The sequence below is a fragment of the Halichoeres trimaculatus genome, unplaced genomic scaffold, assembly GCF_033239565.1.
Source record: "Halichoeres trimaculatus isolate MK-OKI-2021-1 unplaced genomic scaffold, fHalTri1.1 fHalTri1_scaffold_7, whole genome shotgun sequence".
NCBI lineage: Eukaryota > Metazoa > Chordata > Actinopteri > Labriformes > Labridae > Halichoeres > Halichoeres trimaculatus.
In genome coordinates this window covers 10337189-10362391 of record NW_027437185.1, presented here as the reverse complement: position 1 = coordinate 10362391, position 25203 = coordinate 10337189, and the positions used below count along the sequence as shown (strand labels likewise).

The 25203-nt window shown below is 38.1% G+C and overlaps 1 protein-coding gene across 6 annotated transcripts in view; it reads right to left on the bottom strand.

Moving 5' to 3' along the window:
- The window catches only part of il1rapl2 (interleukin 1 receptor accessory protein-like 2), a 528542-nt gene that overhangs the window by 171483 nt on the left and 331856 nt on the right, over nucleotides 1–25203 (bottom strand). For all 6 annotated transcript variants that reach the window (XM_074674421.1, XM_074674420.1, XM_074674424.1 and 3 more), the window contains one exon: nucleotides 380–549. In XM_074674421.1, the coding sequence (XP_074530522.1) occupies nucleotides 380–549 (170 nt within the window). The remainder of the gene's footprint in view (nucleotides 1–379; nucleotides 550–25203) is intronic.

Sequence of the window (25203 nt, the reverse complement as noted above, 5' to 3'; positions counted from 1 at the left end):
TGGGGGAGTGAGGGGGTTACCATCAGAGGGACTGGGATTTTTGACTAAGCCCAACATAAAAGGACATTACAATAGTCGTGACAAGCTGTGATGAAAGTATGGATTAAAATCTCAAAGTGACATCAAGGAAGGAAAGACTTTACTTTTAAAGACGCCTCAGATTAAAAAAGCTGAACCTGACTACTGATTTCACAACAACTTTTACTAACTTAGACTTAATCACCAACTTCCTATCACAAAGCAACCAAGTTACTCAATCTGTAAGAAAAAAACGAAACCGAAAAAACACAACAACACTGTTCTTTTAAATTCAAATCTAAGTGATCAAAAGAGGTTACTTCTTGTCTCTGCTCCCTCCACAAAGTTTCAGTGGTCTTACCTCTGCATCTCCTTTGTTCTTGTACCAGATGAGGCGCAGCTTAGCGTTAGTGGCCATGGTGTAGTTGGTTCGGATGTAGCTGTAGAACAAGGCACATTTCACCCGAACAGGTTCACCAGCCAGGACGTGGTACTCCTTTAGATCCACCGACCAATCCAGACATCCGTCAACTGTAAGGAGAGAAAAAAATGAAGATGTTGACTAACAGGAAACACTAGAGTTATAGTAGTTAGAAATGACCAAACAGTAGCAGTCATCAAAGAGAGTTATCATTCAAATTCCCCTCATTCATTATATGAACACGTCTTTATCCTCATGTTATTTAAACTTTGATTCAAGGTTTGAAAGAGGATGTGCGAGTCTGTAGTCAGAGTTTCTTGGAGAAACTAACAGACTCAACCACAGAGGAAAAAACGAAAGAAAAACGTGAAGAGTAGCAGTTTGGATTGAACATGTTTGAGAATAATAAAGAACAAAAGTATGACTTTTTTTGTATGAATTTCTCTCTGTTGTTAACAAACTGCCACCCCATTTGAAGTTTTGACCTCAAAGAGAGACAGAGAAATACATGAGTGAGGAAGAAGAGGGAAACATCAAAGTGATCCAGAGAAATAAAAGAGGGGGAGATGGAGACCAAATGAAAAGATGAGATGGCAGAGAGGAAGTATGTGGTGGCAATGTCTGGGTGGAGTCAGGTCAACTGGAACGAACAGAAAACAAGTTGTAGATAGAAGACAAGTAGGAGCTGGTGAGACGTAGAGGTCAGGACGGGAGATGACAAGGAGGCTCCCCAGATGGACACAAACACAGACTCAAACTCTCCCTCTACGCCCCCTTGGTTGTCTCTGTCCTCTGATTTTATTTTCCACACCTCGTGGTCAGAGGCTCAGATAGATGTTCTCTGTTGTACCTGGAAAGACCCGTCCTCTATCAGGAGGCCTTTTTATTCAGCAGTAAAGGAATCTGTCATCCCCTCTGCCGACAGTCATTATCCATTGACCCTCTATCAATTATTACGTAATACATAAGACAATAATACATACATACAGGTTCAAAAAAAGGAAAGAAAGAAGAACATTCTACATCAAATCTTGTTGAATGCTTGTTGAACATCTTAATTTTTTCCTGACAGTGTTGAGCAGCAACTTTAAAAAAGAAATTTGTTAAAGTTGCTGAAATGTTTCATGAGATTAGGGTTACTCACAGTGGATGCTGACAAACACTCTGCTCTGGGACATAATGAACATGTCTTATGTTTGTTCTTTCCTTTTACATCAATGACACGGAAGTAGTGTCTGTACGTTCATCCTAAAAACAATTTTTAACATAACAGACCGCTCCAGACTCACCTTTTTTTTTTTCTATTTATTATTCTTGTGTGCCTGTTTACAGCAGATTGATTGCTCTGACCAGCTCTGATTGGCTTACCATGGCATTATACTCTGCCTTTAGCTAACCAGTATTACTTATATGTTTGTTAACCTTTGCCCCTTACCCAAGGAAGACATAAGAAAAAAAAAAAAAAAAAAAAAAAAAAAAAAGAATATATATATATATATATATATATATATATATATATATATATATATATATATATATATATATATATATATATATATATATATATATATATATATATATATAAACAAAAAAAAATACAAACAAAAAAACATTTTACTTGAAGCTCTTGTACTGTGCCTGGCTGAGCAAGCCAGGTCGGACAAAAGCTATGAACTATCAGGACATAATAATGTGCAGCATTTCATTGTAGTTAAAACTGTGATGGTAAGAAAATGGTAACATTTGAGAAAGCAGAACTAGAAAAGCACTCAGAGAGCGCAGACCTCCACCAAGCATATTGTGATTGTCAGCAACACTTTAGTCCTACTTTAATGTTATACTCCCTTTCAGCAGACTGTCTGCTACAATTTGGTGTTAGTTGCAGGTTTTTATGATAATTTGTTACCTTACAGGGTTGAAAATAATAATGACCCAGTACATATTTCATATTCCAGATCTTAGTATCCAGAATATTGCCTGGATCTGGATCGTACTTTTACATCTGTCAGAAATGATGGTGACCTTGTCTTGTATTGTTTTGCAAAGCAATCCAACCATTTATCTTGGAGTTATATACACATATGGTGAAAACAGCCCTATCTCACAATGATAAAGAATCCTTTAAAAACATACTGGATCCAGACGGTGATCCAGATCACCTCCAAAATGTAACCACTTCCTCCTTATCCCATTTTGAATAATTGCTGAAAATTTCATCAAGATCTGTCTGTTAGTTTTTAAGTTATGTTGTTCACAAACAAACAAACAAACTCTTAAAGATAGAAACTCCTTGGCGGAGGTAATAAATAATAACAACCCTTTTCTGGAAAACAATAATGGCACAAGTACTTCTATTATATTTAACGTTGTTATCCCCAGCACTATTTTCATTTTTAACATTTAATAAAAAAAAAAAATCAGTTTACAGAAAGCACATGTATTAAAATGCATTTTAATTCCTCTTTCTTGTAATCTACGACTCAGTAAACTAACTTCGTACTGTCTTGATGTGACTGAGAAATATTCTAAAGCCTTTTTAGTACCAGTGTAAATCAATATAAGCGTGTTTTACCACTCCGAACAACCTGTCAGCTGTAATTTAAGTCGAGCAAAGTCGCAGGCTAAGATTTAAAGACTTGATTTGCATAAGTTTGCATCATAAATTTATCGCTGCACACTTAATTGGTAATATTTATTGATTTAGCAATATGTATTAAGTCGTAAAGAGACAAGAAAGATTACAGGTTGGAGGTACACACAAAAACACACACTCATCCACTTAAAAAGCCTTCATCATTAACAGTGTTGCCAGACAATCTGCAGTTATAAAACCTCATCGAGTGTTTTAGCAAACAAGGGGGGCTGTGTGTGTGAGTGTGTTTGAGAGCGAGACAAAAACTGTGTGTGGTATCTGAAATATGTTATTGTGTATGTGTGTTTGTCTAAGTGGTTGTGTTAAAAATTAAGTAATGAATAAACCAGCCAGGCTTGGTGGTTGTAAATTAATGAGCTAACACAAATTGAAGGTGTGAGAGTGTTCAATTCAACACCTATGGCAGAGGAGACACACACACACACACACACACGCATGCACACAAACACACGCATGCACACAAACACACGCAAAAGCAAACAGACGCACTGAGGGAATCACATTAATAGAACATCACATTAGTTTGGTCCAATGAGCTAATGCCTTTTGTTTTTCCAAAAGTGTTTACACACACACACACAAACACACACACACACAGCTCCTGCATACTCAAACACATCAGAATGACAGGGCCATATGTAGCTGCGGGTTATATCCAGAGCAAACTCCCAATAATTCATTCATCGCTGCGTTCACTTGTACTTGTGTGAAAGTAAGTGTGTGTGTGTGTGTGTGCACCAGTGGGCATGTTCACAGGGGTCTGCAGTCTGAGAGGATGTACAGGGCTGTGCAGCCACATATAACACGTGGTTGATGTATAAGCAGAAGAAAATCTGTCGTTTCCGTCAGCCCAATCTGCATATAGATGCTCCTAAACGGCAGAGAGAGAAAATAAGCCCGGAGAAAAAAGTTTCGCTTTTCACGCTTTTTGAAAAGTGCATCAAGAATTTAGGTGAGAAAGATATTCTTCTTCAGGTGTATCTCAATAAATAAGAAAAAGCTCAATATTTTCCATCAGTTATTGAAGAAAGAGGAGGGGGGATACACTCAGAAGTCATGGAAACCAAAACAAATCAAGCCTTTTTTGCCCCACAGCTAAAAATGTAGAAACACATCTCAAAATCCAGTTCTTCACATCCTCAGGTTTCATAAAATACACCAGCATCGACTTTTTATGACAGCCAAAGGTTGTCGTTCTTATAAGGCAGTGACATTAATTCTTCATTTTTAATGTTTGATGTTGAATACATCTAATACCATCTTTGATATAAAAATCATGGGTGTTTCAGTTCAATGATGTTGAAGAATGATTTTTTTTGTTTTTTTTGTTCGTGGTTTGTGCAGTGCAGCGTATTTTCTTCAGGCCTGTCACTCAAACATAAAGCCCCTCAGAGCCTCCAGCCTGTCTGCATGGCTCCCACAATCCCCTGCAATACCACTACAGCTGCTGCCATAATAATAGCTTGACCTGACCCCCGCACACACAACACACACTCACACGCAGCACATACAGGTAATGATGTGGACTTTCACAAACAGGTACAGGACATGCACACACACTCACAAAAGGAGAAGTAAGGACGTCTCTCTCTGTCTCTCTCACACACACGCACGCACACACGCACTGAGGCATACAAATGGGGCAGACTGCCCAAAATACGACGTGTTGAGAACACATAAACACAGCCACACACAAAAACACAAGTCTATCACAGCTGCAGGGCAATTTACACCTAGGTGAGAGGGAAAGAATGGAGAGACAGAGGAGGAGGAGAAAAAATAGGAGGGAGCAGAAGAAGGTGATAGAATGAGATTAGAATGAGGGAGAAAGCGGAGGGAGAGAAGAAGACAGGCAGAGGGAGAGCTCGCCATTTGGCCCAGTGTTTTGTGCTGATGTTCAATTTCAGCTCACAGCCGACTCGATAGTTACCTCTTTTCTCTGAAACACATTTTATGGGAATGGGCTTTAGCCTAGAAAGAGCTGTTTCAGTGAGAGGACATACAGTGTGTGTGTGTGTGTGTGTGTGTGTGTGTGTATGTGTGTGTGTCACAGGGTTTGTGCAAAAGTGCAACTCATTTTTAGAAGTCATTTTGCAAATGGCAAACATACAGTGTGTCAATGGTGTGTGTGTGTGTGTTTCTCTCTCTCTCACGCACACACACTCTGAAGCAATCTATTCTGTGAGCTGAATGAATATGGTAATGCATGTGTGGGTTATGGCCTTCATTCAGCACGATGGAGTTACAACAGCATCTATCAGCATACACGGCTCGTTATGTCACGTCGCAAACACATACAGTAAACGTGCGCACAGACACAGGTATTACCTACACACACACACATTACCAATGCACACGTACGCACACACACACACAGTAAGCAGTCAGTTTCCCAGTATGACACACAGACACACTCACACCCATGCAGCCACACACGAGCGTCTGTGCTGAACAAATGGAGTTGACCACAATCTGCCCTCTGTCTAATGCTACCAAAAAGACTGAGATGTATTCACAGGAGAATGCACAAAGACATGCACACACACCCTTTCAAACAATCCTTTTCTGTTGTTGAATAGAAGAAAATACAGAAGTATTTGTTAAAATTTTAACCAACTGCTGCAGAACCATCATTCAACTTTAACAGTACGTTGCAGTGATGACGTGTCTGTTTCTGTTTGAACAGAGAACAACTGTCATACAACAACAATATAATGTAAAGAACGTTTTTTAAACTTGCTAAAACCTTAAAGAGTTTTGAGAATAGCAACTAGACTCCAGACAATGTTATACACGTGTGCGATGTTTGAAACATCACCATAAACATAACCTGTAGTTACAGAATTGAAAATATTACAAAACTAGTATCTACGATGTTGATCTACTAATGAGTCAATCTCATAGACTGTATACAACATGGATGTAGTCTCCCTGACATCACCCGTCTGTTTCTGAAACAGGAAATGAAGCACATCAGGAATCATGGCCATATTTGAAGTGGCAAGGGCTTCACATACAGCTATTGGGCACTTGTCGGTCATGTGACCTGAGTTGTGTCTCTGATTGGGTGAGCTCGCGATCTCAATATCCTCTGAACTGCCGAGTTAGAAAAAAATTCACCCCCGTACAGTGTGTGCTGATAGCAAAATGAGTGATTCAGACAGGAGACGTTTTTTGAACCGGGCTGTTAAATAGGTTAATTTCTGCTTCGAAAACCGCTTTTTTTTTTTTTTTGGCTTGGTGTGTATGTGACTTCCTGTACTTCTGGAGCCAGCCTCAAGTGGACACTTGAGAAACAGCAGATTTTGGCACTTCCGCATTGTCTCATATTCTCGGACCAGAGATTGCCGCTTGCCCAAAACACAAGTCCCTGAATGAATGACCATCAGATTGTCTTTTTCCAGTCTTTAGAGCAATTTTAAGTGTTTGTTTTGTTAGAGCTGCTACACGTTGCTGTACATCCAACAGCAGGTATTACAAGGAAGGATAGAGAGGAGGAGAGAGGATGAGGCAACAAATTTTAAGGCAATTGTGCGGTGAGCCAGGAAATGCTGGGTGTACAGGAAGCATGATGTCACTTAGTGGACCAATCACAGAGCTTGAGTTCTGGGTCGTTTGTAACTTTTTGGAGGAGGTGAAGGTCATGGTAAGACCGTAGGCTTCTAGAAGGATGCTCAGAGTATTGGAAGGGCTCTGTTGAACTGGTTTTGGATACTGGTTTTGATAAGGCTGCCCCCTGGATTCCTCCAAACTGAGGTGTTTTGGGTGCTGGGAGGAGACCCCATGACAGACCAAGAGCTTGGTGGACGAATTATATATCCCTCCTAGGCTGGGAAGGCTTCGGTAACCCCCAGGAGGAGCTAGAGATGTCACTGGGAAGAGGGACATCTGGGTCCACTTGCTTAGACTTGCTATTTATAGCACTTGGAGATTTGTTTGCAATGTACATTTCTTTAAAAATAACATTTTATTGTCATCATGATCATCATCATTATTATTATCAGGGTTCTGCCTCAGGATAAACACGGGATAAGTGGATAAAGTTAGATGGTTATATGTACAAAAGTTGTCACAGCTTTGCTTTTTTACCTTTAGTTTGACAGATACTCTTAAAAGTTTTGATTTTCCAACTTAAACTTTCAAAGTGTTTGATGAAACTCTTGCGTGTGAGGCACTTTGTAGCTTTACATGTTTCAGTACAAAGTTATTTGCACAAACAAAGTTCTTTGAGTTTAAAGAAGCTATGAGTGAAACTGAGGAGAAACAGTTTATTTGTTTGGCTGGGTTTGTTGGTGAAACAGCTCTTTAAATGTCCTGCTTTTCTTCCATTTCAGAGGATTGTCTTCCCAGCCAGAAGGACCCGTCCATCAGGCTGATCAGGCAGAACAACACCACAAGGTGGGACATTTAGTTTGTGCTTTTACAGCTGATATAATGTATCCAACTTTTTCTTCTACTTCTTCGTTGTTTGTCACGAAATCTCAAGATTTGTCTGTTTTTTTACAGTACATGTTTTGAAGCTGGTTCATTATCCCATTAAATATTACAGGGTAATTTGTTAGGCTTGCAAATAGAGGAAAGGTTTTCCTGATTTACCATTTTTATTGTGGGACAACAGTTTGTTTTGGCTGAACCAAGCCTCTGAAAGTCATCTCTAACTGACAACCTCTGAGACAGTTGCTTTTGACTCAGCAAACAGTCAGAGTCCTGTTGCACAGACTGGGAGCTCCTAAATGAGAAAATGACCACATTTGATTGGTCAGACTGGAGGCCAGGATCACTATTGTTAAAGTTCCCTATGTGTCATACTGCTGAGAACACACACTGAGACACAAACAAAGGAGAAAGAGCAGAAAGCCTCTGTGTGAGAGTCTGTAAGTCACAGAGAAACAAACATTTGTTGTAGAAAGGTAAAGTTTGGACACTGATGAAAAGTAATATGCTCCATTTACCTGTGAAGCAAAACTCATGCCTCTAATAAACGATAATCACCTGGCAGAGTTTAAGAGATAAGAATGGATGAGTGGAAGCTTAGAGGGAGGGACGGAAAGATGATGAAGTAGAGAAACGAAGGCAGCAATGGATGAGCAAAAGTGAACCATGAGAGGAAAGATAATGAAACTTCTCTCTGAATGATGACTGAGGATACAAAGAGAAGAAACAATGAGTCTAACAGGAAAAAGAACGTCAAATTAAATACTCATTAGACTTATTAATGAGATCAGAGAGAAGGTGACGGATTACCTTTTTCACACCACAGATAATGTTTGTGTTTCTGAATATTAAATGTTAAATAGACTTCACTTATATTATACCTCTCACGGCTTCCAGATTAATGCTGGAAAGATTCATGAAACATGTCGCATCAGGCACATCATATGACGATATGTCGTAGGCTGAACCAAAGCAGAGTTCCAGAGGTTACCAATGTCAACGAAACTAATTAGTCAAGATTTATTCATTTTTTAATAATAAGTTAGCAGAGTTTTTGCTGTTGAAAAAACAAACAGGGCTGGGACGATGTGCTTTTGTTGCGAATTCCATTCTATCGTGATTTTTGGGGTGCCAATTCAATTAGAATTCTTTGATATTCAAGATTTTTGCAATTTTTAGTTTGCTTTTTTTAACACCAGACCATGTAAAAAAGTTGAATGATGATGATAATATCTACAGACTATTACAGGAGCCATGTTTTCCCATAAAATGCACTTCATGTGAGTCAGAAAGAAACATTCTACCCTCTGCTGGAGAATGATAGTAACTATTTTCCAATCCTGCTTTACAACAAAGACTGAAATGAATAATTTGAATTTGGGGAAAAAAAAGAGAGAGAGAGAGATTTTTTGACAAACAATCCCAATTTTGATATTGCCGAACAAAACAGTCCCAATATATCAATTTTCGATTTTTTTATCCCACCCCTAGAATTCAACCATACTAAAATTTATCAGATTTTTTTTTTTTTTTTTTTTTTTTACATTACGTAGAACATGGGCATACTTTTACAGAAATGTCTTTTCTGGTTGAACTTTGTGGATGGTCATGGTTGGTCTCGTTCTTTTCAAAATACACATTTTTCTAATGGTCTGATGTTTTCATTTTTGTCCTACATGAGGAAAAAAAAGAGAAAAAAAAGAGAAAAAAAAGGGAAAAAGGGGAAAAAAAAGGAAAAAAAATAATAAAATTTATCAGATTTTTTTTTTTTTTTTTTACATTTCATAGAACATGGGCATACTTTTACAGAAATGCCTTTTCTGGTTGAACATTTTTGGATGGTCATGGTTAGTCTCGTTCTTTTCAAAATACACATTTTTTAATGGTCTGATGTTTTCAGTTTTGTCCTGCAAGAGCACAATTTTTCAAAAAAAAAAAAAAAAAAAAAAAAAGGCCAAACAATGCCAATTAATCTCAACTTTAACTACATAAAGAAAAAAAAACTTAACTTGTCCAAAAAAACATAAAATAAAATAAAAAGAAAGAAAAAAGAAGAAGAAGAAGCCTAAGTCAAAAACTAGAGTAACTTTTTATTTTATTTTTTTTATGCTTGAGTGTGATTGGACTGAAGTGTGAGTGCCGCCTGAGCCCTCGCATCCAAGACAAATTTCTCCCATGGGAGACAATAAAGATCTCATCTCATCTCATCTCATCTCAAAAACATGGAAATAATTGAGATTAAAGTTTTTTGTTGCATTATGTTCCCTGATCAAGCATTTCTCCTTTAACCTTTTGATGCAAAAGAGGTTTAAAATGACTTCCCAGGGTTGTTTTTTTGCAACATCTAAGAAATGAAAAGTTTTTTATAGTGTCATATCCCGTTTTTTTTTTCTCAAAAAACGTGTTTTCAGCAGACTTTTATTGAAATTTTTACACTCACTCTTACACTATAAGAAATTGTAATATTTGTATTTTAACCCCAAGCTTCCATAAGTGAGTCAAAAATGACCCCTATGTGAATCAATGTTTCTGTTTGTTGCAAGACCCCACAAACCTAACACATGAAATAGATGTTAACATTTTTTGTCATTCTATGTACACTCTTTCTGGATGAAAGACAACAGTTTGTAATGAAAAGAAAAATGCTCACATCTGTAATGAAAAGAAAAATAACCATTACTCAAAAATTGAATCATTCTTGTGTGGACCAAGATTTAAAACAAACAGCAGTACAAATAATTTTTCTTCACCAAAAAGACAAACTGGCATAAAAACACATATAAGGGTCATTTTTTAGCCCCGTATGTAGGGTGTAGTGTAGGGTGTAGTGTAGGGTGTAGTGTAGGGTGTAGTCACTGCAGCTAAGGGTTAATGTTCCCAACAGTTTCAGTCCCGTTACACCACTGCTGACACAACTTTTAGACATACTATTTTTATGACAAAGCGCCTTGTGTATTTTCTTTGCATCAGCTGGTTTGTCAGTGAGCAGCAGCAGATTGCTTTAAAACCTCTTCAGCAGAAGGAACAAGTGTTCGAGACGTACTGGAAGAAAAAACACAAACAATGCAACAAACTCCTACTGCAGGAGGAGATACACAAAAGATCATTGAAAGATACACGTGAGAAGTTTTTCTACTTCATGGCAATAGGAGGAAAAAGGTCACTCTGTCTGAGGAGGAACCTGGATGTGTACGGCTCAGCTGCAGGTCACTGATGTTCTTAATAAATACAGCATGTGTGCATTGTTAATGTGCCTGACAGCTGATTCCCCCACACTTTCACCAACATTTGATCATCAGCCTTAAAGCCTGACTCACTGAACATGTTCATACAGAAATATGGCTCATTATTTCATCCAGATAATGATTGTTGCTTGTTGCTATTACTCCAGAAACTCCACATCACTGCTCTTCTCCTTCCCCTTAACATAAATATCCAGGCACCATGAAGAAGAAAGCGTCCGTTCACTTTTGTTTACTTCAAGGTTACCTGTGAAGTGAAGCATCAAATGAATATTTAAATATCCTGTTGTGTCCCTGATATGTTGTAGAGGGATACAATGCAAGAAGGGGTCAGTTAGTTGGATTTAACAACCTGCAGGTCTTTTTGTAGTTTTTTCACTGACAACTGTGAGGAGTTATTGTTGAGGGGAATTAAAAATGAAGATTGGTCTGTTTGGTTCAGAGCTACTGGGGATGAAACTGCTGAAAAAGCAAGGTCTGCTGTTAAAAAAAGAGCTCACAGTGCTTCAGTTTGTGGTGCAGCTACAGACCCATCAGGATGTCCATACTGACACCTGTCCACCACTGAAAGCTCCTATAATGGACACACGATCATCAGAGCTGAACCATGGAGCAGTAGAAGAAGATGGCCTGGAGGAACTCTAAATTTCCCAGGTATCAGTTTAATCCAGCAGCAATAAGATGAGCTGAATAACCAAGTCAAAGTTGACATCTGCAGCTTAAATCTTGATGCCTGACACCACAGCACACCTATGGAAGTCTAGAGGAGTCCACATCAGGGATTCAGGTTGTGTGAATAAAAAAGAGCCGCATTTTTCACCCTCAAACTCATCCAGACTTTTCCTCACAACTCCATATCACTTTGGATCAGCTGACAGTTGAATGGAACAAATTGTAACGTTCAGTAAATAGGAGGGGGTTGGTCATCAGTAATGCTTTTTTACTACTATGTTTGTCCCTCAAAGACCCCCTTATATATATGAGCACAGAAACCCCTACAATTACAGAGGACTCCTCTTAGTCCCGCACATCCCTCCCTGGTACTGCCAGTCACCCAGTGGTGTACAAAGTACTTGAAAGTTATACTTGAGTTGAAGTACAGATATTTTTGCAGGTTTTGTTCTGTCTAATTTCTCAAATGTCAAGTTTGCTCTTCAAAATGAACACCAGAATGTGTGAATTTTATTTTTCACATTTTTTTTATATTCCTTAAAATATGACAAATGTTTATATATATATATATATATATATATATATATATATATATATATATATATATATATATATATATATATATATATATATACAGGCAACACAGGCAATATATATATATATATATATATATATATATATATATTTTTTTTTAATAATTTATATAGATAGAAGAATTTGCTTTGTGTGCATCCAAGAAATCTGCATCAACCATGTTACCTGCCTATAAATCAGCAATGGTTTGCTCCATAGTCACATGACTTTAATCAATTGAAGTCACATCCTTTTTGGTGGGAACCCTAAAGAAAGTATTGCATATTTTAACTTCTCCTCATCAATATTTTATCAAAATGATTGTCTGTGCATGGGGCACATCAATTGTTCATCAGCTGTGTTACCAACATTTTCTGGTGTTCTTACTAAAAATATTCAAAAAAAAAAAAAAAAAAGAATGTGAATAAAATGCACAGAAATATGAGGTGACTGGGGTCAGGTGGTGGCATGAACAAGAACTGCAGTTAGCACAAGAGCCAAAAAATTAAGAAAATGTTAACCCTGTTACCATGTGATTTCTGTGACATAGTTCTTTTAAATTGTGGCTAAACTGTGATATACATCATGGAGGTTATTTCTAGTCAGACATAGAAATGTTGAATAACTCTATGCTCTTTATGCTCCAATTTTTTTACTACTTAAGTATTTAAGAATTCATTAGTGCTTTAGCTTGCTAACCAATGAATTAAGTACATTCAAGGTTTATTGTTTGCAATCAAATAGAATATGAAACAAACAAAAAAAAAAAAATCAAAAATCACAGAAGTACTGGAACAAAGTACTTTTACTTAGTGTACAGAGTAATGAGAATCTCTGTAAGGTGAAAATCAACAAGGCCGGTTAAAATACTTGTGCTTTAGGTGATTATTAGAAATGCTGCCAAGACCCAACACTAAAGAAAACTGGTTTTGTGCTTGACTGCAGAATGATACCACTGAATGCACATATCAACTTAAAAAGTATAATAACAGATATACACAACAGCTCCATGAGCTCAGAGCTTTTACACAAACAACCACATTTAAACTCCATGTAATGAACAATTCCAGCGCACATCTCTCCTGCTCAACACTTGTTCATCTGGACACACACCAAATGTGTGCAATCACATACTTAGCTCTGGTCCACACAGTCAAAACCACTTGACAGCAGCTATTTCATTTCATTCGGCTTGGCAAAAAATGAAGCCAGAGGAAACCTGAAAGAGAAAAGTCATGATTCCACTTTTTTATCCAACAAAATGACCAGAAACAACGTCCTCAACACAGGCAGAGCATCAGTGCCAAGATATGAATTCAACACAGTGACAGAGTTTCTGAGTATTGCGGGGAACACGATCTTAAGATTCAATACATTATTAAACCACTTGCTTGGAAAGGAAAAGCTTTCAGTGCTCCATCAAAACGACAGGTACGAGAAAATTCTACTGTGAATGAATTTCAAGAACTCTCCGAGCAGCACCAAACAACTTTCAAGCTCTGAAAACATTGTCCTCTGTCAGACTGCTATTTTGGGTCGGTACGTGTGTTGGTGTGTGTGTGTGTGTGTGTGTGTACGTTTCTCTGTGTATGGGAGTGTGTATTAATATATACGGGTCTCCTGCCCCCTCCATTTGTCACTGTGCCGATGGAGCGTGCAGCACAACCACTCCCACATTTGTCAGTTCTCTAGTGTGCCTCACACACTCACGCACACACACATTCATTGGGTTCCCTTGCTTTCTTCCTGGCTGTCATTAATAAAGAGAAGTAGCAGCACACCTGTTCACTGACAGCACCATACAGAGAGGGGGAGGGGCGCAGGCAGAGTTGGGTAAAAGTGTAAGAGAGTGTGACACAAGTAAATTCTTAAAGGTAAAGGTGTGAGGGGACTACAACCGCATAAAAGACAGAGTGAGACTTTAAAAAGTGTAAGTGTACACCGTTCAGAGTCTTAAGAGGTCAATGTCCTATTCCAGATTAAAGGGCATATCCCAGGTTTGAGACAACTGTTAAGAAATTGATAGGAAAATATCTTTAAAACAACATCCTGAAAGAAATTCCTAAATCAATAAACCACAGGGTCTCCTGGAGATTTTTATTATGTGTTTTTCTACTTCCACGTTAAAAACTGGCATTTGAACGCAACGTCACAATCGGGAGTCCTGCTGCTTCTGCCTCTGTTTAACATTAATAAACACGGATCAGACTGTCACTCCTGTCGATGAAGAGGAAGAAAATCTGTATTGCAAAACATATGATGGTCCTCAGGGTTATAATTATGAGCCTGTTAGGAAAGATGGAGAGCGCGAACAGGGCAGTATCAGGAGGAATAACAGCCAACTGCTAAGAGAGCAGTGGAGTTATGGTGTAGCTAGTGATATGTAGCCTAATGCTGTGTTCACATCAACATATTTAAAGTTTGAAATCAAATACACAGACTTTATAAATTAGTGGTATGTGTAAACGCTGATCAAGCAAGCTCATGATGAAGCCCATAGAGAGAAAGACAAAAGCCACATTTCCACAAAGCAGTCTGGTTCGGTTCAGTACGGTTTGGCACGGTTAAGCCTGGTCCCGTTTGTGTTTCCACAGCAAACTGTGCCCTCTTGTGGTAGGCGGCTGTAAGCTGGATGCCAAAGCTGCATCTGTTAAACAAAAGTGTGACGCTGCAACAGCGCGACAGTGAACCCTGCTAATAAATCCAATGAAGAAGAAAAACGCGACACACTTAACAAGGAGCAACAATTGAAGACCTGCAGCATTTCGTCCTCTCTGTGATTGACATGTAGCTCTTTGATACAAAGTGGAATCAAGCTTTTTTTCTGAGGAGTCTGTGTGCCACCAGGAGAAATGCAGCCGCTGTTGCAAAGTAAGTGACGATTCTTTTGACCAATTAATGGTCTGCAGTGTTGTAGCTCAACCTTCTGAGAGCGGATCTGTTTAGTCTGGCACCCATATGGAGGGATCACAAAAAGTGTGACGCCTCGTCTTAGTTGTTTAGGGATCTGTCCCAGGATAAGTCACCGGAAACGCCACAAAATGGAAATGTGGCTATAGAGTCTGTCAGAGGTCTATCCACTGAGTCAGAAAAGCAACACTTAGCTATGGTGCTCAGCTCACATTTCTATAGGGTTGAATCTCAGGCTAAATCTCTGACAAATCCTTGTTTATGTCTATAATCGGGAGCCTGAATAGGGGAAGCTGCTGCCAGTGACGCTGCAGTTTGTCTGACGGGACAGCAGCCGCGTCAGTCTCACCAGGCTCCGGTATCCCATCCTGAACTCCATCCATATACTTTATTAAAAATATACTGCATCATATCAACGGACAGCTGTGCTTTTTGCAACCAATGCAGAAAAAAGTCCTGTCTCGTCAGCTGCACAAAACGAATCCGAGCACCAAAGCTAACTCCATCGTGTCCAAAAACGATGTCCTGTTAAGCTAATATTTTAGCTTCCATCTATCCAATCACATTTTAATCATCTTAATAAATGGTCAAATTAAATAATACTTTGGAAGAAACACAATAAACATGACCCGAAATTCCCGATCTCACTCATGACAACCTGTTGTTCACATTGGATCAAAGCGGAGTGAGTATTGGGGTGTGAGTCCTCTTTGTTACGTCAAATGACACTATGCTGAAAAAGAGTGTTCAAAACAGAAAACAGTCACTTCTTCCTCTATATTTGTGCCTTTTGTTGAATAACACACAAAATCAATAATTGACTTATTCTACTGCCATTATCAGACCATGTTAAATGTTAATTAATAATAATAAAAAAATAACCTGCAATATGCCCTTAAAATTAAACACACATCAGTGTTGTTTCATATGAAGACCAGCTAATCAAAAAGGTGGAATCTGAGAATCAAAGAAAGGCGTTTGTAGAGATCTAAACACAGGAAAACAACAGACTCTTGAACATTGTATTTAGGCTTGCTGCGCAGACACAAAACATCACATAAACACTGTCACCCTGTGTTGCTTCTTGTTTCGTGAGCTTTCAGTCTGTTGCTTGTGTAATACACACTGTGTGTTAAATATTAGATGGGGATTGTAGCTGTGTCCTGCTATAAACCCATTCTGAGGCATTTCTGACAAACCAGTGTAACATGTGACCACGTCAGGAAAGAAGGGAAGGAGCTGCGTGTGATGCATCACTCTGAGTCTGATGGGAGTGAAGACTTTTGATGTGCACAAGCAAAAAAGGGCGTTTTAAGTAAACTTTTATATCCATCTTCACTCATTGATGAGAGAAGGAGAGACACAGAGAGTGATTGGTAGACGCTGTATCCTGAGCTGAAAGAATAATGAACTCCTCCACCTGTCATATGCTGCTGTCAGACTCCCGCCAGCTCCTCTTTCCATCTCTCTCTGGCTCTTTCAACCTCCAAATCTGTTCTCTGTATCTTCATCTGACTCTACCTACTGTACCCACACCTACTGCTCATTTTCCATGTCGCTTTGTATTCTCTCTGTCTCTTTCTTTTCCGCTCCTCAACTAGTGAATATTTTAAATCAACCACAGTGGAATTGCTGAGCCGCAGCAGAAACAGCCTGGGAGCATGTCTCAATGTGACGCTAAACTGCTGCACTTGTCACTGTTTTGCCTCCTGCATATGTGAGCTGTCTAGAATTCACAAACACATAGGTAAAATAAAAGAGGAGCACAGCTTGAGAAAGTATGGCATTCAACTTTAAATCAGGAAGTGGTGTGATGTAAAGAGTTCATTTGAACTTGACTAATTCACTTTGTGTGGTCTCTCCTCTTATCTCACAAACTGAGAGCTGTTCATGCCAAGTGTTAACTGCAGTTGTCTCACAAGAGAAAGTATGTTACATGACTATACCAGGCATGGGCAAACTACGGCCCTGGGGCCACATGCGGCTCGATAAACATTTTAATCCGGCCCGCCGAACTTGAAAAAATTAAATGAATAAATCTTGTTAATGTTTTATTTTCCCTGCAATTCTGATGTTTTCTATATACAGAGTTCACATTTAATATCAAAATATCACACAAACAATTTTGAAACAATCTTTCATTATTTTTTGTTTTTTCATTTTTAAAACCAGGACAGAAAAAAACAGGTTTATCTGTAATTCCGTTTTTCCGTTTTGGTTTTAAAACAGAAAAACAAAAAAACAAGTAAGTTTTTTTGTTTTTTAGAATTTGTTTTGAAACAGAATAACGAAAGAACAAACCATACACAGATTAAAAATCCCATTATAATTACATTCTCTCATATTCTAATTTTAATTTCAAAACAAAATCAAAACAGAGAAAAATAGACCATTACGTGTTTTCTGATTTTTGATTTGAAAACGAAATATTGAATAACAAGTCGTTATCCGTTTTCTGATTTTGGATTCTAAAACTGATATGGAATGAACGAATGATACCCTGATAGTTACCAAAGCACTCCGTCCATCTCCTCCTGGTCCGGCCCCTTTGTCAAATGTTAGAACCCATTGTGGCCCGCGGATCAAAAAGTTTGCCCACCCCTGCTCTATACCCACAACAGTCAGTATCAACATTAACCCCCTAACTCCGGATGTGTCGGCACATTCGTGTAAGCACACTTTGAATGACCATTAGTCATGGTTTTGATGGTTTTGCACAATCTCGAAAAAATCCAGCAGTTGGTGAAAGCAGAGACATCCCTCTTACATGGTTATTGCAGTAATTTCACTCAGGCATTTAAGAAAGCCTGCAAATACACACAAAGTGCAGAGCAGATGGATCTTGCTTGTGTTGTATACTGCTTTGGACGTATTTAGCGTGTGCTAAAAAATATTGAAAAGATGATTCTTCTGGTTAATAAAGCCTCCACTGAGGTTTCCGCATGGTTTTGAGACCAATCGGGCAACTTAACATGAAAAAAGGAAATGTTAGCTTGGATGAAGTGGAGCTCTGTCTATGTACACTGCAAAAAAAAAAAAAAAATCTTATCAAGTGTTTTTGTCTTATTCTAAGTAAAAAAAAAGTCTCATTATACTTCATATGAGCCACATTCAACTTATCAGTACAGAAAAAATGTATTTTTTCAAGTTATTTAAAGACAAAAAAAAAGGTCTGAATTGCTTGTAACAAGTAACCAAAAAAAAAAATCTGCCAATGGAACAAGACAATTTGGTAGAAATTTTGCTTAAAACTGGGAGATCTAAATACAAGTAAGATTTCTCTGGTTTCATTGGCAGATTTTTTTTTTTACTTGTTACAAACAAGTCAGACCTCATTTTTGTCTTTAAATAACTTAAAATGTGATTTTTTTTTTTTGAAATAGTGAATGTGGCTCATGTCTAAAGTCTAAAAAGACATTTTGTACTGAAAATAAGACAAAAACACTTGATAAGACGTTTTTTTTGCAGTGTAGATTTTACTTTTAAAATTCACTGTATACACAAGTGCTTGTTCTGCAGTGACTTTTTAAGAGCTGAGTGAAACGTCTTGTCTATACCACGTGTGTGTAATTCAATATTTAAGTTATGAAGTAATCTTTTCAGAACAAGGTATCATTCTGATTGTGTACTTTATGTAAGTAACATGCTGCGTGTATTTTTGTGCTTTTTTTAGATCAGCATGTCATGTCTTCTTTGTACTGCATGAGCATGATTTGAGGCTTGAAATGTGTGCTATCCTTACTAAAATAAATTTGCCGTGTCTTATTTTTTTCTGTAAAGAGTGTGTATGTAATATATATATATAAATATATATATATATATATATATATATATATATATATATATATATATATATATATATATATATAATTTTTTTTTTTCGTTCTGTTTTGACCTCATTAAAACATCTGATAAATTGTAAACAACTCCCAGATATTGAAGGTTACATGTATTCCAGAAAAAAAATAGGCCAAAACATTAACTCAAAGTACATTTCTGACCTTTTTATTGTGAAAATAAGCAAAAAAAAAAAATTCAGGCAGAAAATTTGAGAGCTAAGACTGCAGTTTATCATTAAGCTTCCTGTTGAAGCTCTGAAAACCCCAAACTCATCACTTCAAAAAAGCCAAACTGTTTGTCAAAAAGAAATATGCTTACAGCCTCATGTAGAATAAAAAAAAAAAAAGGTTTTGGTCTGCATGGATAATTCCTCACAATGTAAGAGTAGGATTTTTTTTATTTTTTTTTATTTATTTTTTTTTTTTACAGTATCTGTAGTTTTTAAGATATTTCAGTCGTGAGTTTTGCCAAATCACAGCCATGGCTGACTTCTCTCTCTTTCTGTTATGTCCCTGGATAAAAGTTAGGTTGGGACATGGACTTGTACTCATGTGGTGCTCTTCTAGTCTTTCTGGCACTCACAGTGCTTTGACACTTCTAGTCACATTCACCCATTCACACACTGATGCCTGAGGCCATCCACTTCACACACATTCACGCCTTGCTGACTAACCGTGGGAGCAGTTTGGGGTTCAGTGCCTTGCCCATGGACACTTTGGCATGTGTTTGTAGGAGCTGAAGCATTGTACTTTCTGGTAAAGTGTTTACATGCTCACAATGTTAATATTTACTCAGTATCCACTTCATATCTGTACATTTCAAATTGAAACATACATATTTTAAACTATCAATAATCTCTGAAAGAGCCTCGGCTACAACTGGCCTCATACTAACATTTGTTATACAGCAAACACAGACCTTGGTAATGTGCGTCATAATCACAGAAGCACAATGTGACCAAAACCATGCGGCCGTAATGATATTTCCAATGAAAAGGGCTTATATACTTATTTGTTTGTTGGTTGTTTGTTTATTGTTAGTAGTTTTGATGAGGGAATCCAACCTCTGTCATGAGTATAAATTATTGAGTAGATGAAAAAAGGACATTTTTTCTTTCCACAGTTGCTGGAAACCTTATGAGATCGTACTCACGTAGGTGAGAACACTCGAGAGCTATTGCTGTGTTACTTGTTCTCTGATTCAGCAGTGATTTCTCACAGCGTTAACTTGTGTGTACATCTCATTCCTCCACCTAAAAATATCAGTGTCTGAATGAAGAGGTGACACAGGATCATAAAGCTCCAAAGCTTTGTCAAACACTTGAATGTGGATGACTTTCTGAGCAGAGGATGAAATGAAACAAAGGGGAACAGCTTGTTCTCTGAAGCGTAGTCTGTAATACTGTTTTTTTTTTTTCTTCTCAGATAACTCACTTCACAGTGCAACAATGCACATAATCACTTCTGCAGCTCAGAGCTTTTGTGTCAGTTATTCACATGGACAATGTTAATTGCCTGATGGTGTAAAGAGTGTGTGAGATGAATGAATCGAAACACTGACTGAAAAAGAGAAAGAAGAGCTTAAACACAACATGCTCTGATGAACTGCTGAAGTTGGGGACAGTAGTTAAAGCCAGCATGCCTTCACCTGTTTGTGAGCATCTTATCAGTGTCCTTGAAAGGTGTGCGGATGTTTCTGAGTATTAATTCCACAATTATATGAAAAGGTTGGAAATATAGTCACTTTAAAATGAGATTTTCTGTGAACTGTGAAAGAGAGGTGCCACAGATGTGGAGTGAATAGTTCCTCAGGACAGAATCTGGCAGGGATTAGATGACTGGCATCAGCTAACTCACACAGGAAACCCACAGTCCTTCTAGAGTCTGACATGGAGGAGGGGGATCGGTGCCAAAAAACCTGGCAACCTCACTCCTGTCCGGTCACCTTTGTCACCTGCTGTTACCTCCATAATCACCTCTAACACACACACAAATACACACAGTCACTGTGCCTTATTCACTACCTCAGATCCCAAGGTTAGCAGTAAAAAACTAATAACCTGGTGCATTTTAATGAACAAGAATTTAAGTAAGACTCAGTTTTTGAGTAAAATTACTTGGATTTTTGTCCTTTGTTTTATGCTTTCATGTACATATTTTTGTTTATATAATTGATTTAAAAATTACTATTTTTCTAATTTTAATCACACTGCATGTGTTTTTTAGATTTATAATGTCCCTCTGGTATTTCCATAGTAGCTGGTGTTTTAGAAAACTCATGTTTCAGTATCTGTCTGAAACACTTCGTTTAAGCTGCTGTCTCTTTAAGGCACCCAGCTCCTCAAACCCCCTTCTCTCTGACTGGCCAGCCTTCTAGGGGCCTGCTTGGGTAAAGAATTATGGGCAGACCTGGATGTTTGAGACCCACTCTGTTGAGCTGTTTGAAAATTAGTTTGAGCATTCAGGATCCATTACTTTTTTATCCATGTTTAAAATATGAGAATAACCCCTCTTTAATCATAGTTTGCAGCTAAAGCTGAAACACAAGTAATTTAAAATGTGCTTTGAGAAGTATTAAACCTTGAGGACTTCTCAGACTACTAAAAGTGTGTTTTGTTTGTTGCCATATTACAGATGTCTTTGGGCTGTCAGCAGCGTCCTAAATAATCAATTTCCTTGTAAAGTAATTCAATGAGATCAGAGTCTGTATTAAAAAAAAGGTTTTTGATGGTGTTTTTTCATGTAACACAGGACTAGATTGACTTGAGTAGTGGTTTGAACTATCTTTACTTCACCGTGCTACAACAAATAAAATGTGTGATTGTGCATTATTCTGTCACATTCATCAAAGCTATGGCATACTATTTGGAAGCTTTGTACAACTTAATAACACCGTTTATAGGGCTGTTATGGTCCTATGGTCCAATCTACACAATATAAAGACAAAAAAACCCGAAAAAAATCCATTCAGTATATCCGCTGCAAAGCTGCATACTAGTTGACCAATTCGAACTGCACATGTCCATGAGTCCATCCAATCCCCCGTCTCCCTCGCTTTGCACCGTCATGCCCATGGTCCCACCTCATCCTACCCCACTACCCCTCTCACGTCAGCTAGCTGCTCAGCTACCGAAGTGTCATGGAGCCAGAGAAGAGGGGAGGGATGAGTGAGACTGTGTTTTTCAAATGTGTCTCATCAGCCAAATCGGGTTTCACATCATAGACCATAGCTTTAAGATAATTATGCTAATAAAGATAGTTGAATTCAAAGTCTGCTTTAACTTCTGATGCTCACAGCACATCTTGACTTTCACACAAACAGGAACTGGAGAAGTTTTCTTAGGCTCAAACGTTTCCTTTCAAGGACTAAGGCTTCTTCTTTAGTATTAAAGTCAACATTCTTCTCTTACTTTATCTGTTGTCACCAGGTGGACACCTTACTCCACTCCACACATCACATCTCTTCAGCAGTGACTTGGAGAACTCCTGGCCCTGTTGTATAAACAGCACTTGCGCTGTCAGAGCCTTGAGTTCAGTGAAGTGCTGAACAAACACTCATTGTTATTTAACTCAAAGAACTTAATTGGCAGTACAAACGATACACATGCACTAATAATGAACTGTCTTTCTTTGTCTGTGAATGAGGAGAAAAGTCTGATGAGTGATCCCGAGGTAGGGAGAGTACAAAGCTCAGAGAGCAGATTAAAGAAATGCGGCACATGGAGAGTTCAGCATTAGGTGGCGTCTGACCCAGGATTCACACACACTGTGTGAGACCACGGCAGAAAAAATCTGTCTTAATGTCAGCATAAATATCTGTCATTTGCTCTGCTCTACATGTTAAGCCTGTCCTTCATTTGGATTAATTTCACTTTGCCCTCGTTCAGGTTGAGTAAACCACTACAGATTATCTAACACAGGTCAGATTAAACAGGATGACGACCAGATGACAGTATTAAAGTATTTACATAACTCAACCAAGATCCCTGATCTGTAACTCCTCTCTTCAGTCACTTTTATACCTGAAACACATTTCAGATACTTCATCCTTTTCTATTTTCCTCTCTTGCTGCAGTTTGTTTGTAGTTAGTTTTTTCATTGTGTTGGATCATCAGTTTATGAGTTAGCATATGTCTGGTGCACCTGTTCCTCCTCTACATCACACAGAGGAAACACTGTCCTGAATTCTCAAAGTTCTCAGTGGATGGAGGGATCTGTTTACGTTCATCACATTAAATTATTCCTCTACCTCCTTACTGTCTGTTCATATGTGTGCTCAAAGTTTTTCCTCAAGCTTTGTATTTTATCTAGACATTGAACTGAGATTCCTTCTATGGAGATATTTTTAGTGCCAGAAAACTCCTATGTATACACATGACTAAACAAATATACATAGACTGTATATATGCTAACAGCATGTATCTCAAATGTAGAACATGTATGATTCACAGACAACTGTTTCTGCTTCATTTTGATTTGTAATGTCACACTCTTTATATGTCACACGCTCTTTTGAATAATCTATTTCTGACTAAAACAAACTCTAAAGTGGTCAGATTTTTCAGCAGAATAAACAGGCAGATTAACATTTCTTCACCTCAGTTTTGTTTCAATAGATCTCAGACACTTAAAGTAAAACACAGCTAAAAGAGAAAAATCTATAAAATAATAAAGCCCGACCAGATTCCTCTCTTGAGTCAGAATTCAGCTTAAGTCAGATAACCAAAGGATCTGGAGATTATCCTGCTAGATTACTCTGCAGTGTGAGATGTGTGAAGAGTGATTTTTCTTCCCTTTCTTTGACTCTGAAAAAGACGGATCCAACTAGAAACCTCAATTATCCAAGCACTGTGAAAATAATCTGTAATACTGTGGTGTGCTGTTTTTTTCCATATCATTCTTCACCACAGACTGTAAAAACAAAACTGTTCAATCTGTCATCACGATTGTGTGTCAGCTTTCTCAGTTTTTTTTTTTATTTTTTTTTGTCATGCCAAAGTGAGGGGTCTTTTAGAAATGTTTAGCTTAGAGATCTATTTACAAGTCTTTGTCTGGATTGCAGGACAGGATCCATAATTTCAAATATTCATATCTTTTAGCCCACTTATTCAGTCTACTGCCAGCTGTTCAAACAGCTTCATGTTGATATGTTGTAAAAATCCCTGAACCTGTCTGTAAACTGCTCAAAAAGCTCTGTTCTAAAAAGAGCACAAGACCTACACGAGATTTGCTGAAAATATAAGGTAATCACATAAGGCTCTCCTAAATGGTTCATGACACATTGGGGGCCTAAAACACCAAGGTCTGCTCATAAATCTGCTCCCAAATGACCTCCAGAGGGCTGGCCAATCCGAGGGAAGGGGGGTTTGTGAAACTGGGAGTCAACAGCAAAAACAAGGTGTTTTAGACAGGGACAGAAATGAGAGAATCTCATCTTTTCTTTTCTTTTGTTTTTGCTGTAAATAATTTAAAGCTACTATGGGGACACCAGAGGAACAGACTAAAGCTTCAAAAGGAGAATACCCCCTCTTTAATCACAGATGTCAAGCAGTTATCACGGGGGGTTGAGAAATAAGAAACAAGTAGTTATCACAGTGTGGTGATGAGTGGGAAAGTCAGATAATAACAGTGATTAGAATATGCTCTGACAAACAGCTGACTTTACTCTGCCTCTTTCTGGGTCAGGAGAACATGTTCATTCCTGTAATGCATTGTACACACGGATAAAAGCCATCAGTTTTATGAAAGGGCTTTTACACATCGCTGAGCATCCTGCAGGATTAAAAAGATTTGACATGATTTCACAAGCATCACAGTGCAGCTTGGAAATTTAACTTCTGCAGCGTGGAAACTGAAGTTAGAGGCAAACATGAGACTGTGCCTGTAGGAAGGCGCCGAGGAGGACTGATTATGAACCATCTGAGTGCATGTCATGGATGGATCAGTTTGTTTTGGATATGTAGATATGCAGTGCCACTGAGTCACTCTTTTGCCTTCTCCAGAGCCCCATCTGTAAAAAGAGTATTGATGGTCCTTAATGAGGAGCAAAGATCACTGTATACAACAACTGATAATGAAAAACTAAATATCTAATTGGATTTCAAACTTGAATTTCATTTGAAAATAAAGAAAAAGATAAGTTTGTTCTCTTCACCAGCACCATCGGTGCAGCTCTCCTGCTGTAAAAGGCTTTCAAGAGTTCTGTCAGCGTGAATGGCACTAAGTGGGAGGCAGGATGTAACCAGATAGCTGAGGAGCCTGGTAATGCATGGTGACACATTGGTCAAAAATAGACTATTATAATGGTGAGTGGTGAACGGTGTCCAATGAATCCCTGATTAAACTGACAGAATATGTCAGAAATGTACTGACTGCTAAGAAATGTCAACGAGTGGGTTCAAACCGGACCCTGCACACGCACTCTGCTTTGCATCTGCTGTG